Here is a 17,629-nt window from a genome sequence, read left to right on the forward strand (position 1 = left end):
GCGCTGCTTGCCAGCTCCCACCTCTGGGCTCTGTGGGGCCCAGCACTCAGCTCTGAGCCACATATTTTTCAGGTTCGGGTTTAATAAACCCCAATTTTTTTGAATTATTCAAAGAGCCAAATACTTTATAGTCAGCTTTTCAGATTTTTCTAAAGTCTCTGGATTCATTAAACCCAAACCCAAAAATACCGGGGGGGGGGGGGGGGAGCTTCACAGCCCTGTATATTGCAGAGCTTGAGAAGGTGCAGAAAAGCGCAACCAAAATGATCGGAGGCTAGAGCAACTGCCCTATGAGGAGCACTTAGGGCTGTTTAGCTTAGAAAAACGGTGAGTAAGGGGAGACATGATAGAGGTCTATAAAATTACGCATGATGTGGGGAGAGCGAACAGGGAGAAGATTTTCTCCCTCATAATACGGGGTCATCTGCTGAAGCTGAAGGTGAGAGATTCAAAACAAAAAAGGAAGCATTTCTTCTTCACATAGTAATAAATTGTAGAACACTCTGCCCCAGGATGTGGTGATGGCCACTAACTTGAAAGACTTTAAGAGGAGGGTGGACATGTTCATAGAGGATAGGGCTATCCACGGCTACTAGTCAAAATGGATACTCATCACGATGCATACCTATTTTCTCCAGTATCAGAGGAGCATGACTATTGTATTAGGTGCTGTGGAACATAGACAGGATAATGCTGTTGCAATCATCTTGCTTGTGGGCTTCCTAGAAGCACCTGGTCAGCCACTGTGTGAACAGACTGCTGGACTTGATAGGCCTTGGTCTGATCGGGCAAGGCCTTTCTTATGTTCTTTAGATGGATCAGCATCATTTGACAGCACAAACTACCATGGGACTATCCCAAACTACAACTGGATACAGGCGGCCATAATGTAAAATCACAAGTAATGAACAAGCTGTTGTAAGTTAGGAGATCTTACCGTGGTGGCTATCTCTAGTGTTGGATCCTACCAGCTTTCAGTTGGCAAAAGAGGGCAGGAGGGTCTTTTTGATACCTGAAAAGGCTATGCCAGGGATTGTAGGACCCATATGGACAAAACAGCTAAACAAAACAGGGATGCAATGAGAAATGTAATTTGGAAGGCCACTTGCCTTCTCTCATGCACATGAATGAAGGGGTAGGATCTAACCTGCTGTTACTTCACAACATGAATAAATGTATAGGGCAACTCTCATTTTCAGCTCTATGTGGGACAGTTTGTTTAAAAAGCAGTTCAAATATCAATATGTCAAATAAAGATTGCATTGTAAGATGAGGGGAAACTATACCATAATGACCAGGATGTGCAACTTGTCCTATCCCACTGAATTTCTGGACCCAAGTGGAGACCATACTTTCTCAGTGGGCAGTTTGAAGACACTTGCTGATGGCAACTCACTGACTATTCAGCCGCTACTTTTGGTTTTGATCTTGGTTTTAAATGCCAGATATTAGATACAAAAGTTTTTCTTCGTGTTGCTTTTACTTTCTTTTGTCCTGAAGTACTGCTTGCTGTGTTTTTCTTTTTTTGAGGTGGGTTAAAACTTTGTTATAAATTGCTGGCTTACAATGAAGTCTTGACAGTATACTTGAAAGGCAGAGTAAAAAATAAAAATAAAAGTGGAACCCTAGCTTTTTTGAAGTACAAATCAATTAAACTTGACTGACCAAAGGCTTGATTCTGAGGTGATTTCATCAACCTATAACCTTGTGCTGATCAATGGCATCATGTGCTGAGCGTTTTGTGATTAGATCATTGTCACTAAAAAATATTCGTATTTGTAACTAGCTTGGCCTCATTCTGCTGAGAAAGTAGTTTTTCATCCTGCTTGATGAAGAGTACTATGGAACTCAAGAACCCTGAATTCTAACTGGACTGGAGCAAAAAAAAAGTTATTTCTTGCAGATGACTCACATGCATTCATCACTTAATATCTCACAGCTTACATCAAACTATACAGTGTTTGAGGTGATATGAAAGTTCCGTCTCTGTTGCATAATCTGTGATAGCTGATTCACACATGCAAATCATTACTTCTCATTGTAGCCAACATAAGGAGCATGCATATGTTAACCAGCTTTATTCTCTGGTACCAACAAGGCAACAATTGTCTATACTCCAGATGAACATAAGGCAGAGAAGTACTTGCTAGTACTACACAAATACTGTGTGGTAAGAAAATACATCAGATTCTGTCAAGATGCAGAATTATTAGCTTTCACGAAAACTTTTCTAGTCTTTTACAAGACATATTTGCTTTCTTAACAATGTTCATTCTCAGAAAGCACCCTGCGGCTAAATTTTACAGTAGCCTTCCAATAAAGACTTATGAATGTGTCCAATTCCAAAACGATATGGCAATATGACGTGCCAAGTCCTGCCTTGCAGTACTATACACCCCCACATGGCTAGATACATGTATTTCTTTCTTTTTTTAAGGGCTATCGAAACAGATGGTCTTTCATCGTAACCATTATGGATGAGTGGCCAAGCTTCACGCATCTGCTGGCAGATTTTCATTACAATTAACATTTCAAGGCTTCCACAGATATCCCACTTTATTTTTTTAAGTTCTATTGTCTAGAAATATTAGGCTAGCATGCTTTTTGTAAAAAAAGAAGAAGAAAAATAAAAATAAAATAGAAAATAATTCACATATAAAATCTAGGAAAGAGCTGGCCAACACTTTGAATAGTGTCCCAGGACTGGGACAGAAGAATTATTTTATGTCCTTGTTCTGCTATTCATAAAAATATCACTGGTGGACCCAGTGAGGACAAGAGAAGCCCTATCCCTTCCACTAGTACACACTTCCCTACCCTCTTGCTCACTCAACCCTCCTGATGCCACCTTTGTTCCCTCCTAACTTTGCTTTCTCATTCTTCTCCCCGTCAACTACTTCCCTCTCCCCAACTCTCTCAAAACAATGCCCTCCTCCTTCCCATTCCATCACAGCCTTCTTGTTCCACCACCACCCTGCAGCTACTCTTTGCTCCTTCCCCTCAGCCATTTCTGAGACTTTAAAAAAAATGCCTGGTTGCATAGGGTTGCTGACCATGACTCTGCAAATGGTGATGTGTATGCAGGTCCACATATCATGTCTGTTTCTCCAGGCTTGTAGAAACATCTCCCCTTCCCACATCTGGCCTCACTGTGCAGATTAAAAAAAATTACTCTAAAGCCAAGTGCCAAATTAGACATATGATTAAGTGGCCATATATGATCCTGGAACACAGGATAAAGCATGTAAAGAGCCAATGCAAAAATTGGTGGCGCTTGAGAAAACATATTGGCCCCATGCCCCTATGCATAGTCACCATATACGGACCTCACAGTGCTCCACCCCTATGAAGAAGAATTCTACTTTTCAAACATTCCTGATCACATGGATGAAGCCTACAAAGCATAGTCTGTATATTCACAAGCACTGTGCCCACATGAGGCAAACAGGTGAAGGCAGGGCCTCTCCACTCCTGCTTTCCCCATATACACATGCCATATGCACATGACCAAGTCTGATAGTTGATTCATTGGTCTCAGTATTGTATGCTCTGACACACAGTGCCTCACAAAGCCTCATATACTGAAAGGTCTTTCTAATCCCTCAAATTGCTAGAGATTGAACCTGGGATCTTCTGAATGCAAAGCATGTGACCTATTCCTGAGCTAGATCTAAGAGCCACCTCTTCCATTCAAAACCCTCCTCAAACCTACTTATGAAGTCTTCAACAAAACCTCTTAATCATTCTCTCAAATTGAACCATGTGTAAACTGAATTTGCTCACCTTCTCCCCATTACCCCTGCTACTTCCATCCCTCCGTCAATTCCCTTTTATTTCTCTGCTGTCAGGATCTATAACAACCTCTTCAAGCCAAGGGCCTCTTATGTTCCTTTATGATCCTGCAAACACCATTTATCCATTCTATTGCATTTCAAACAGTTCTTCCCTTCCATATTAGCTTTGCATAAATCCTGTGAGGTAGGTTTAGGGTGAGAGTCACCACCTGAAATTCATAGCTCAGGGAGGATTTTAATCAGGACTGCCCTCGTCCTAGTCCAATATTATAAGCCACTATAGCACACTGGCTCATTTAGACCAAGGGTGCTGCATAAATCAACAACAGTGTAATTTGGTGCTACTCTGGGCTGGCAGTAGCGCAACAGATCTGCATTCAGATGTAGAAATTAAATATTAGGACTTGTACAAGTTTCTTTGGAACTGCTTTGGGGGGAAGGGTTCTTGACTTCTCATACAATGGAAGTACAGTGGGCTTTGCCATGATGCTTCAGCTGTACCTCCTGAAACATCCCCCCCCACACACACACACACACAGAGCCCATATTTCCTATTTTCCCTCAGGCCCGTGAACCACATTAATGTCTGACAAGGTTTTAACTTTCTCTTGAGATTTAATTACTAGGGGACTCAAGCCACTTTCCTCCCTTGTCTGCAGTTGTGTGTGTGTGCGTGCACACTGTCAAGTCACAGCTGACTTATGGCGAGCCCATAGGGTTTTCAAGGCAAAAGACGTTCGGAGGTGGTTTGCCACTGCCTGCCTCCACATGGGCTGAGAGAGTTCTAAGAGAACTGTGACTGGCCCAAGGGAACTGAACCTGGTACTCCAGATTAGAGTCTGCCTCTCTTAAAGTTTGCACCATGCTGGCTCTCTGTCTGCAAGTACCCCTGCAGAAATCTATACCCTATCCGTGGGTGGTCCCAATTGTGCAGATTTTCTTATCTGCAAGGTTGGGCAGCCATGGATGTTCACTTATACATATGGTGTTTTTGGAGGGAAGGGTAAACACATCACAGGGTGGCAGCAAGGAAGAGACAGTTCATATAATGGATTCTAGCACCTTTTTATCCCGCTTTTCTTCCAAAGATCTCAGAGCAGCACACTTGGTTCTCCCTTCTTCATTTTATTCTCAGAACCACCCTGCAAAACTAGCTTATGCGCAAAGTGGGTGACTTGTCCTTGGTCACCCAGCAAACTTCATGGTTGAGTGGGGATTTGAACCTAGGTCTCCCAGGTCCTAGTCAGACATTTGTCCCCTCTCAATAATAATGTCTCTACATGTAATAAATTGCTCAAATTGTACTTTATCAAAAAATCCCTTGCATGACAAAAGTCACACTTTCTACAGAAACATGGGCATAATCTGCTTTTAGGAGATAGAAAAGGAATAATAAAAGCCTACAAAAATTGTGTTGTTCTGACATTTGATTAAATGGGGGAAAGGGACAGACCAATTAAAGTCCCACATCTTCACGAAATGCCAAGTTGAGCGAAGCTCAGACGGTTGGTGTGCAGTCGCTTTGAAGGGGGGAGATTTAAAGCGCAGTTCCCTAGGCACCTTCCCCCCCACCAGAACGTTTCATCCAACATCTGTGCAGCATGCTGCAGGCATCCCACCAAAGGGGAGTTCTGCTTTCACACGCTGCCAGCCATCTTCCTTCCACTCCAACAACAGTAAACACGTCACTGCTTTCCCACCGCTGTCTCGGCGGCAGAATCCTAGAGTGCAAGCAAAATAATACCACTCCACTGCTTTGCCGAACTGACAAATCAGGCAAGACAGACTTGTGAAGCTAGAAACCAGAGAAACATTCCACTGGCCACAGCAGGAATTTCGGCTCTTTGCTTTAACAGCAGCGCTCTGTGTTACTCAGCAAGCAGCTTCGGAACCTGAATCTTCAGCGAATGAAAAATAAAAGCTTGCTGGAGTACAGAGGCTCCAGAGAATGACTTAAAGGCTTTTTGATATGCAGATCTTTACAGGTGACCAGTCCCTTTTATCAAGAGTAAGTGCTCAACCACATCCCATACATTCACGGTGCTGATCCCTGTTCCAAATATGCTGTTTTTTATTCAGCTAACTTTTCTCTGTATATAAATTTTATTGGGTTTTATAATAGAAATTTTCCATTGCATTAAACAACATCTATAACAATATCGAATTTCAATTCTAACCTAAAGTTGTTATAATTCCATATCATATAATAAAAAAGAGAAAAGAAAAAAGAAAAAAAGAAATGGAAAATTTTTTGACTTCCCCATCACCTCTATCTGCCTCTTAATAAAAAGTTCCTCCCGTCATAGGTAATCTAATCTTGATAAAATATCAATACCATATATAAAAAACCATAATCTGTTAGTAAATATAATTATGCTTATTCAATATATAAAAAAAAATCAAAAATAATCCTCTGGATCAGATTAGAAAATATTCTTCCATTCTTCCCAATTTTAACTCATATTCACAATAATGCATTCACGCCCCCCATTCCCCCAAAAACCGAACGTCATTTTCTTCATTTAGAATAGCTGTGAGTTTTGCCATTTCTGCCACTTCAAACATTTTAACAATCCAGTCTTTTTTCTCTGGAGTTTCTAGCCCTTTCCATTTCGCTGCATAAAGCAGTCTCGCAGCTGTTGTGGCATATATCAAAAAGGTTCTTTGTGTTGCTAAGTCGTCTGGAATCATACTCAATAACATCATTTCTGGTGTTTTGGATATATTCTTTTGTAGTATTAGTCTCAGTTCGTTATAAATCATGTCCCAGAAGTCTTTGGCTTTGTCACAGGTCCACCACATGTGATAAAAGGAACCAATTTCTTTGTTACATTTCCAACAAATAGGGGACATCGTTTTATAAATCTTTGCAATTTTCTTGGGTGTTAGATACCATCTATACATCATTTTATAGATGTTTTCTCGCACAGACTGTGCTTTTATTCCTTTTAAATCTTTAGACCATAATCTTTCCCATTTATTTAAAACAATATCATGTCCCACATTTTGAGCCCAATCGATCATAGTTGGTTTAATCGTGTCCTGCTCACAGTATATTGTTAAAAGGAGATTATACATTTTAGAAATCAGCTTTGTATTATTGTCTAGTAGAATCCTTTGAAAAGGAGATTTTTCTTTAGAGAAACCTTTTTTTGCATCTTGTACAAAAACTGATTTGATTTGGTAATATTGAAGCCATTGTAAATCATCCTTAAGCAGTTGAAAGTCTTTTAGTGAGCATTTCTTTCCTTCCCAATTAGTTAGATCTTGATAAGTAATAAATTTGTCTGGTCTAAGTGGGCGCAAAGTTAGCATTTCTTGGGGCGATATCCACATCGGTGTTTCTGGTTCCAAAATGTGTTTATATCTCATCCAAATACGAAGTAGAGAGGACCTGATTATATGATTACGGAATGTTGCTTGTAGTTTAATTTTATCATACCACAAATAACCATGCCATCCACTTAAGTTATTATAACCTTCCAAGTCTAGCAAACGTACATTTGACAAATTCATCCAGTCTTTTAGCCATACTAAAGCTACCGCTTCAGCATAGAGTTGAAAGTTAGGCAGTGCTAAACCTCCTCTAGTTTTTAGATCCACCAAGTATTTATAAGCAGTCCTTGGTTTTTTTCCTTGCCAGATGAAGTTTGAAATGTCTTTCCTCCAAGTTTCAAAATATTTTGTTTGTGATATTATTGGTAAATTTTGGAATAAGAAGAGCATCCTCGGTAAGACATTCATTTGGATCGTTGAGAAACGTCCCATTAATGACAATTTTTTGTTTGACCATATAATCATATCAGTTTTAATCTTACCCCATAACTTGAGGTAATTGTTGGTTAACAGATCTTTATTCTTTGCAGTGATCCAAATTCCCAGGTATTTAACTTTGTTAGCTTTCTCCCAGCCAGTATATGATATAAATTCCTGTTGTTGTATTTCCGATAAATTTTTAAATATTATCTTTGTTTTTTCTTGATTTACTTTAAAGCCTGATACTTTTCCAAAATCATCCAAAGTCTCCTGAAGTATATTCATTGACTGTGTTGGGTTTTCCAAAATTAGCAGTAGGTCATCCGCGAATGCTCTCAACTTAAATTCATGTTTTTTAATTCTTAGCCCGCGGATGTCCTCCATACTTCTTAGTTTCACACATAGCGGTTCCAACACCAACAAAAATAAAAGTGGAGACAAGGGACATCCCTGTCTAGTCCCTTTCGTGATTTGGCAGTTATCTGACATTGATTCATTAACCAAAATTTTAGCTTGTTGGGAGGTATAAATAGCCGATATACCTTTCTGAAAACGATCTCCAAAATTCAATTTATCCAAAATCCGTTTCAAAAAGTTCCAAGAGACCATATCAAAGGCTTTTTCTGCATCCAAAAATACAAAAGCCGCAGTTTGTTGAATATTATGGTCATAATATTCCAGTGAATCTAGTAAAATTCTTACATTGTCTTTTATTTGCCTTCCTGGTATAAAACCTGCTTGGTCCTCATGTATAAGATCCTTAATAAATTGCTTTATCCTACATGCCAAAACCGAAGCAAAAATTTTGTAATCCACATTTAAGAGCGATATAGGTCTGTAATTAGATGTTCTTTCTGGATCTCTTCCTTCTTTGGGTATCAGTGATATAAATGCGTGTGACCAAGTCTCCGGGGATGTTCCCTCATCCAAAATTGCATTGTAAAGTGAACCAAAAAATCCAACTAAATTGTCACTAAAAGTTCTATAAAATAGTGCAGTAATTCCATCTGGTCCAGGTGTTTTATCCATTTTTTGTCTCAGTATTGCTTCTTGTATTTCTTCCCTTGTTACTGGAGCTTCAATACATTCTCTCTGGGTCATTGACAAAGCTTTCATCTGTATTGAGTTTAGAAATTTGTCTATTTTCTGTTTTGGAGTATTTTCTTTCTGATATAACTTAGAGTAAAATGAAACAAATTCTTTCTGAATTTCAGAAGTTGAATAAACTGGTCCTTTAGCAGTTTGGATTTTTGTTATAATCTTCTTTTGAAATGAGTCCTTCAGTTGTGTTGCTAAAAATTTTCCTGGTTTATTTGCATATTCAAAATACTTTTGTTTAGCAAGTTTCAGATTTTTATTCATTTCCTCCATTATTACCAAATTTAATTGGTGTTTAGATGCAGAAATCTGTATTTGAATTTCTCTTCTCTCCTCTTCCTGTGTTACCATTACCAATTTCTGCTCCAAATTTTGTAAATTCCAAAGTATGTTGTTTGTAAATTGCAATTGAGTCTTCTTCCAGGCCGAGTGTTTCTGTATCATAAAACCTCTCAGAACAGCTTTGAATGCGTCCCAAACTGTATTTAAAGAAGTTTCCCCATTAAGGTTAATTTCAAAAAAGTCTTTCATTAAAACCTGTAATTCCTTTTGTATCTTGTTGTCTTTTAAAAGTTTATCGTTCATTCACCATCTAAATGCTTGTTTATTGTTCCAATCAAAGGTAACAGGATTGTGATCAGAAAAAGTTCTAGGTAAAATATGAATTTTACGTAGTTGCGTGAAAATTGATTTACTGGCCCATATCATATCAATTCTGGAGTGTGAATCGTGTCTTGCTGAATAAAAGGTGTATTCTTTAGCTGTTGTATTCATTGTTCTCCAAATGTCTTGTAATTCTAATTCTGAAGCCATGGCAAAGAAAGTTTTAGGCAAGCATCCATCATTGATATCTTTTGCTTTTGATTTTTTGTCCAGAGATGGGAGAATAATTCCATTGAAGTCGCCCATCAATAAAATTTGGTCTTGTGCGTACTGGGTTATCAGGTCATGTAATTTTTCATAGAAGGATTTTTTCCCTTCATTGGGTGCATAGATTCCAACCACTATTGTCCTTTGTCCCAATATTTTAGTTCTGATAATTACAATTCTTCCTTCATTGTCTTTATATACTAGTTCTGGACAGAGACTGGGGTGGGCATAGATTACCACTCCCTTTGTTTTAGTTTTAGCAGAAGCAATAAATGCTTGTCCAAGCATCTGTTTCTCCAAGTATTTTTTATGCTTTGAAGCTATATGGGTTTCTTGTAGGCAGATTAGGGAGTATTTATATTTCTGTAGATATTTGAAGATTCTGGCCCTTTTAGTTTTCTCATTCAGTCCATTTACATTCCAAGAAATTGCTTTTGCCATAATGTAGTATTTTTTAGCAAAATAAAAAGTCTATAATTTAGTACCACCTTCTGCACCCTGTACCTCTTCTTCTTCCTCTTCTTCTTCCTCCTTCTCTCCAGGTAATTCTTTAAGGTCCATTTTATATTTTCTCAAAAATTTCCCCACATCTGCTTGGGATAGAATTGTTGTTTTCACTTCCTTATAGGTGAAAGCCAAACCTTGTGGCATAATCCAACGATATTTGATGCCATTAGCTTTCAGTATAGACACAAAGTCTTTGTAGTTATTCCTCTGTGAAAGTAGATGCCTTGGAATATCCTTCAGTAGTATAAGAGAGGAGTCTCCTGCTGACACTGGATTTTCATAATGAATCTTCATAATCTTGTCTTTAACTCTGGTGTCATAGAACACTATCATCAAATCTCTTGGCTTAGATCTTCTCATTCTAGCAGGTAGTGGTATCCTGTATATTCTATTAATGGCTTGTTTTAATTCTTGTTCATCTATCTGAAATAAGTAGGCCAAATTTGGTATTGCAGATTCTTTATTATCTCCCATCATATCTGGAAAATTGCGTATACGAAGGTTGGTCTCTTTCACTCTCATCTCCATCATTGCCATTTGATTTTTTGCCGCCATCTGATCCGCTTGTATTGTTTCAATCTGTTTTTCTTGGCTTGTTAATTTTTTCTTTGTGTCCTTGTGCTCATCCATCACTTTCTTAATTGATACATCCATCGCTTGCATATCTGTCTTCATAACAATCATTTGAGTTTTTACTTCTTTCAAGTCTCCAGTGACCACATCCAACTTCTGATTAATAGCTTGGGATGCTTGACCAAGATTTGTCATCATAGAAGTCAACTGTGCCATCTGTGCAGACATCTGTTCAAACTGTTTATTTGTTGCCTCAGTTTGTTTAGTTAGCATATCCTGTAACTTTTTTTCCATGGTCGAGGTTTGTAAAGAGTCCCTTAGTTTAGTATAGGCAGGGCTATGTAGTGAGCCAGAGCGGGGTCGAGACATTTACATTCAAAAAAAACTGGTAAAATACATGTCCACCGACAGGGCCTTTAAGGTGCTGGTTAAAAGATGATAGTTCAAAGATCAGCCTAGTAATTTTTTCGGGTTGAAAAGAGTCGAAATTGGCTTTAAAATTGCATTTTAAAGTTTTAAAATACCAGTGAGTTTTTTCGGTCGCTCTAGATCGGATTAATCAGGAAGTAAACAGGAAGTTACTAGTGCTGCAGACCTTCTATCGCCTCTTCTCGATGGTTATTCCTTCAGGAATGATTTGAAAGTAACTCGAGTGCGACGGATATTCAGTCCCGCGGCTACTTCCTGTTGTTTTAGTTCCAATGATAGAGAGGGTGTTATAGAAAGTCTTCCGTTCCAGGCACTCCCTTACTGCAAACGTGGCAGGAATTCGCCGGAAAATCAGGAAGAGAAATCACCCTCCCCTTCCTTCGGACCTCTCATTGGTGATAGTTCTTGTCAGTCTAAAAGGTATCCTTCCGACTCTTTGTTATGGTTTAGGCTGATCGATCCGATAAGGCTCCTGTCGCTAATCCCGATGACTAACTCAGATCAAACTTTTTCAGTTCGGATTATGGAGGGGTGGGGGTCCCAGAAATATTCTTATCAGCCTCCCGTCTGTTCAAATTTCTAGTAAGTAGACGAAGAGTTCTTTTGTACTCACTTGGGTGTCAAGAGGTGAGGTTCTTTTCTTTATGTAGTCCTTATGTTGGTATTAAAGCGGTGGAGGGTAGAGCTTGCTGCCAAAGTTGCGTTTTGGCGATGTCCTTCCCTAGTGCCCTCGCAGGACCGGCGTCTAGGACTCCGAGGGGCTTAAAAAAGCCCCCTCAGAGTACCTAGGAGGTCAAACCGCGTTTGCGGGCTGCAGGGAGTTCCTGCTTTCCAACCCACTTGCAGGGGTCGGATTGGGGTATCTATGTACCCCAAAAATAACGCAAACTTGGATTTCTCCCAGGACAACCTGGGGAAATGGAGTGCTCTCTCCAGCGGCACCACCGGAAGTGTTTTATTCAGCTAACTTTTGAGCAAGAGTAACACAGCTGTACAATCCCCGTTACAGTTACTTTCTGTTGTGTTTTCTGACAGGATGGCTACGAGAAGCAAACAAGGTTCATCTCTCCCTCAGTTCCACTGGATGCATACCTAGGAACAGAACTGTCAGCAGGACCGTGGGTATTCTGAGCCCCGCACCCCTCATTTTTTTATGCAGCATAAATTAGTCAGGATTTGCTGTTCAGAGAGAGGTGCACGGAGCTAGGAAGGATGCTGAAGCCTCGCTCCCAACCATCAAATATACTTTCGGCCTCTGAATTTCACCAAAAGTGCTTGTCCATACATTTTTGAATACAGCTGTTTCAACCATGAAAGCTAGAAAATTGTTTCTTTGAAAGGAAAAACCGGAAGACGAGACTTTCAAGAAGATGAAGTCTATGCCCAGTACGGTGTTCTGTGATGTTTTGAACACCCACAGAAACCTGGCATATAGAAACCCCTGATTGTAGCTTTAACGCAATAAACTACAGAATTCCATTACCCTCCCAGGCAACCTGAGGCAGTTGCCTCTTTCAACACTCCCTCCATCCTCACCAGAATAGCCAAGCTAAATCAGTTTTGCTTTGTGCTCTTTCCTTGGATGCTATTAGGTTTTTTTACCCTTTCACCACAGCCTTCTGTTTGTTACACTGTCCCCACGTTTTAGGCTTATTTTCCCAAACTAAGCACCTCGGTACTTCCTGACCACATTATTTGGCTTCCCTAAATGTCATAAGACCTTCCTCCTTTATGGATGATTGTAACAGAGTGGAGTTTTTAGAAGGTGTTTCAGAACTTCACCTACTCTCAGAGACCATCAGAGCTGCTTGAGTCTTGACATTTTTTAGAAGAGCCTTAGGCTCAAAGTTTACATCTGACTCAAAATTGGAATAGAAGTCTTGGGCTGTTAGTCAGCTCAGGTAATTCTCCCCGCCCCCCATCTCACTCATGTTTCCAAGGTGAATGACTGGGCAGGAAAAAAACTTTTGATGATGACAGCGTAACCTTCAGACCAGCCACTCAACTGAAATCTTATGGTGGTCTGAATTATTGATATCACTTTAAGAACAACTTTCTCACAGTATCAAAAAGGATTCAGTAAAACAAGACTATGAAAATGATTTCTCTAAAATGTGTCTGTTGTGATCTCTGTCATGTTGTGGGGCAAGACTAGCTATTGTCTTGCTCCCCCTTTCACTGTCGCCACTACCTCGGATAAAATCTAGCCCCTCCCCCCTTGTGGATTGTCTGAGGCGAACTCTGCAGGGGTGTATCACTGTAGCATGCCAAGGAGTCGAGGCAGGTGGATAAGGACTTGTGCAGACTCTCTCAAATTAAACAACTTTATTTCTACAAGGTACAAACTCAGGGTACTACAAGAAACAAATCTAGGTGCCCTAAGTAGAATAAACAAACAGAAAGTTACTAACTAGGTACTTACAATCCATGGTATATCTGATCTTTGTTATTTGCAGGATGCCTCTATCCCTGATCCATTTGTAGCCCCTCTTTAGCATCATTCCTCTCTGTCATCCTTCATGGCAAATACACATCAAAGCATGCTCCCAAACATGGACCACAACAACATACTCAACAAAGGAACAGCTCTCCTTTTCAGACCCCACCTCACGTGCACTCCAGGGCCTTCAGCCAATCTGGGTGCCAGGTCTCATTCTCATTCAGCACTCTGCATGAGAGGATCATTTATACCTGGATATAAAGCAAAATAATTTTCATGGAAGGCCTACAGAAAGGTATGTATTTGCTACAGATGGAAAAATCTATGTAATCAAAGCACACTAGTTAATCAAGCATTCAAAACTTGTCAGACCGCATGATGGTATCAAATGTAGCCTGTCAAACTAAATCCTCAAATAAAGAGGCTGAAAACAAAAATTGCAAAATGATCTACAGTAACATGGCAAGCAGTGCAGTAATAATTTTCTATTAGAGATGCAGGAACACTCTTTGGTGCCATTCCAAAGCCACCCAAGTTGGCGAAATAACTCAGAAAAGTAGAGATCCAAGCTGAGTTTGGGATTTCTATTTAAGATGCAAAAACCCCCCTACTGATTAGTGAACCAGTCACTTGCAGGTTCCCAGATTAGAATTTAACATGGGCCCTGGGAAGTGAGAACGTACCTGAAAGTGAAGTAATAAATGCAGAGGCATACTGGCATACAAATCCAAATCCCATACCCAAAATATTGTCTCAGATGTCCATCAGCTCTTAAAACTGAAAAATAACTTACTGTTCCAAGTCATAGTAATCCATGCATTTCTTTTTCTTGTTATAAGCTGCCACTCGGAAGGGTACAATTTCCAACGTTATCAGGCCTGGCGCCATAGTCAACACTTTGGCACCATGGGTTGGATCGTAGAGATCTTTTCCAGTCTCGGGATGAGGCATGCCGGCAGGATCTCGGCCCACAATGTAGAAGTTTGCTCCAGCTACCATCCGTGACCTGCAATGCCACTGAACCTAGAAGAAGATTTGAGAAGCAACGTTAGCAGAAGAGAAGAAGGAGCAACCAGGGGAAAAGCAGGATCCCACTGTTACTGCTAGACAAACTGCAAACTCTCTACACCCCAGAGTCATATAACGATCAGGAGAAGAGCTACTATGGCCATCGACTTGTTTATCAATATGGGAATAGGCGTCCAGTAAATCTATGACCCAGACACATTTGAGCTTGCATTGGCACAAAGATTGCATGGCAATTTGAGAAGCAAGATCACTAAAACAACAGGATACCACTTAGCATTCAGACAGTTCTTGCCACCAGTCTGAAGACTCTCAGTCACCTTTAGAACCCAGATCCCCAAGGTGGTACCCATGGGCATCATGGAGCCCATACCTGCTTCTTTCCCAAAGGGAAGAGACAATCCAGGCTTTCATCCACTTCACTGAGGTGGTAGGAAGTGCTTCAGAAACCCTTTCATTATGACTGGACTCAGCCCCATGAGGCAGCCATTTTGTTGTGATGCCCATTAACTGCTCTCAAAATTCCAAAAGTTCCTATAAACTGAACGAGGTGGAGGACCCCTGCCTTACTGGAAACTCTTAACTCACAGTAATGAACCCACCCTGTAGACATGAAGACACTGCCCTAGACAAGATGGGGAATTCAAGATACAAGCAGCACACAACAAAACGTAAGCACAGTGGTTCTTTCACGCTGCATAACTAAAATGTCATGGAACCTGATAAGAAATGTGCGAACTTGCTTAAAGATCAGGAGACTGAAATCTCTTGGCTAGAGCTACAGGAGGCCATTTTTCTTGGGCAAGGGCTCTGGAAAACATTTCTTCCTTCTGTGGCGGTAGGAAAGTCTTAGCAATTAGAAACAAATAAAATATCTTCGTTTTGTTCAAGCTCATGTCCCTTCAACACATTTAAAAATTAAAATTTACAATTTGGGGTTTAAAATATAATTTGTAATGAGAATATCTATTAGATCTATGCAAAACCAACAGGCAGGCAGATTCATCACTCCTACAGTTTATTCAGCTCCCCTCTGCCACTGGCTTGCAAGTAGCATTCAAAGACCACAGAAATTCCACTAAGTGACAGCACAAAGCAAAAATAAAAGTACTAACCAACAAACCTTAAAGAGATGGGCTATTTCTATTAAAGTGCTGCATTACCCACAATTAGGGTTAGGTCATATTTTTCCGGCCTGGAACAGCTGTAACTTTATCTGGCATATAACAGTCTATCCAAATGGCAAACATCCTGCACTGCTTGATTTAGTTTAAACTGGGAAGGCTGAAAGCACTCTTCTTAAGCAGTAAAAAAGGAGCATGGAGTCCTGTGCAACACTTCTGAACTGTGCATCCCACACTGGCCCCTATTACAGTCCCCCACTCTGATACTTAGGCTAGAATAGAGGTCATCACTGTCCTTACAGGGCTTGTGGATACCAGTATGCAAAATCAGCATGTTTAAGACCAAAACACATTGCCTTTTAGGAGCATCCTAAGTGTGAACTCTACTTTCCTCTTACCGGACCGGATAATAGTTTCACTCAGGCAAAGACCAATTCCACTAGTCTAGCCTCTATGGACTCACTGGACAGAAGCCACTATCAAGGTCTGGATCATGTGGAAATCTAACCCTTTTTGAGATGGTGTGACAAGAAATGCATACAATAGTCAAATGCAGCTGCACCCAAATCTATACAAGGACATTATAATAATGACAATTTTACTTTCAAGCCTTTTCCTTGTAATTCCCAGTACAGAATATGCATTTTTAACCACTGCTACACATTCAATCAGCCCTGACCTGGATGGCCCAGGCTAGCCTGATCTCATCAGATTTCAGAAGCTAAGCAGGGTCGGCCCTGGTTAGTATTTGGATGGGAGACCACCAAGGAATACTAGGGTTGCTGAGGAAGGCACTGGCAAACCACCTCTGTTAGTCTCTTGCCATGAAAACCCCCAAAAGGGGTCACCATAAGTCGGCTGCGACTTGATGGCACTTTACACACACACGCGCACACACACACACACACACACACGCACGCACTCAATCAACATTTTTCATGAGCCCTGCCATGATCCCCAGACATCTCTCCTGGTCAGTCACAGACAGCCCATTCCTGAGCCTTTCGGCGGCTGAGGACAGCGTGGCCAAGGCACCTCCTGGCCGCCAAAAGAGTTAAAAAATCCTTTTTAAATTTAAAAAGTCAAAAAGGGGGCATTTCCCCCCCATTGAGAACAGCGAGGCTGCGCCAGGAAAAGCCTGGCGCAGCAACGCTGTTGCTGGAGAGGGTGTTCCAGGCCTGGAGGGGCTTTGGAAGCTGACTAACATCAACTCCCCCCCTCCCACGCCAGTGCTGCATGTCGCTTCTGGGATTTATGTCCCGGAGCGACTGTACCACCGGGGGAGCGGTGTGCAGCTCCGTGATGCCCAGGAGCTGACGGACCTGCCCCCGCTGCCAGCGTAATTGCCTCTTATCACGGAATAAGAGGCACTTATGCTGGCAGCAGGGTCAAGCCACCTCCTGAGCAGTTTTGGCCCTCCACCTCAGGAATGGCCTCTCAGTTTCGACCCCACTGCAATCAGTGTGTTTTTAAAACAAGGATTTTATTTTGCCTCAAAGGCAATGTACAGTACTTACACTGAACTTCCTTTGCCACATTTCTCACTAAGACTCAAGGTGGATTACAAAATATTGGAAACTCAGATGGCACAGGAAATCCAGTAACAATGCGAAAGGACTAGGGTTACACAATTTTTTTTAAGAACGCAAACTGAAAATTGTCTAAAGCCTGACAAACCATAAACAATGCAAGGAGAGCACTACAAATAAAACCAAGATGATATATACACGTTGCAATCGACTACAATTATAAGATCACATCCTGGGCCTGCTCCATTATACTGCAATTCTCCTTATAAAAATGCCCTCCTGAACATTTCTGCTTTGCACATCCTGCAGAATGACAGAACTGTGAAAGCCTTCCTGAGCTCCTTAGGCAGGCCAGTCTACAAGGTGGGAGCCAGGGCAGAGAATGTGTATGTCCACAAAGCTTCCACTCTTTACCCATTTGCAGGGTGGCATCTTTACAACACTTTGCTTATAAGAACAAAGTTGTCGTGACCGAGCATAAGT

At 40.8% G+C, this 17,629-nt stretch overlaps 1 protein-coding gene across 1 annotated transcript in view; it reads right to left on the reverse strand.

Moving 5' to 3' along the window:
* PAPSS1 (3'-phosphoadenosine 5'-phosphosulfate synthase 1) overlaps positions 1-17,629 on the reverse strand; it is a 71,064-nt gene that overhangs the window by 5,162 nt on the left and 48,273 nt on the right. The window contains exon 11 of the mRNA XM_056855361.1: positions 14,261-14,490. Coding sequence (XP_056711339.1) covers positions 14,261-14,490 — 230 coding nt within the window. The remainder of the gene's footprint in view (positions 1-14,260; positions 14,491-17,629) is intronic.

The sequence above is a fragment of the Euleptes europaea genome, chromosome 9 (genome assembly GCF_029931775.1).
Source record: "Euleptes europaea isolate rEulEur1 chromosome 9, rEulEur1.hap1, whole genome shotgun sequence".
Lineage (NCBI taxonomy): Eukaryota > Metazoa > Chordata > Lepidosauria > Squamata > Sphaerodactylidae > Euleptes > Euleptes europaea.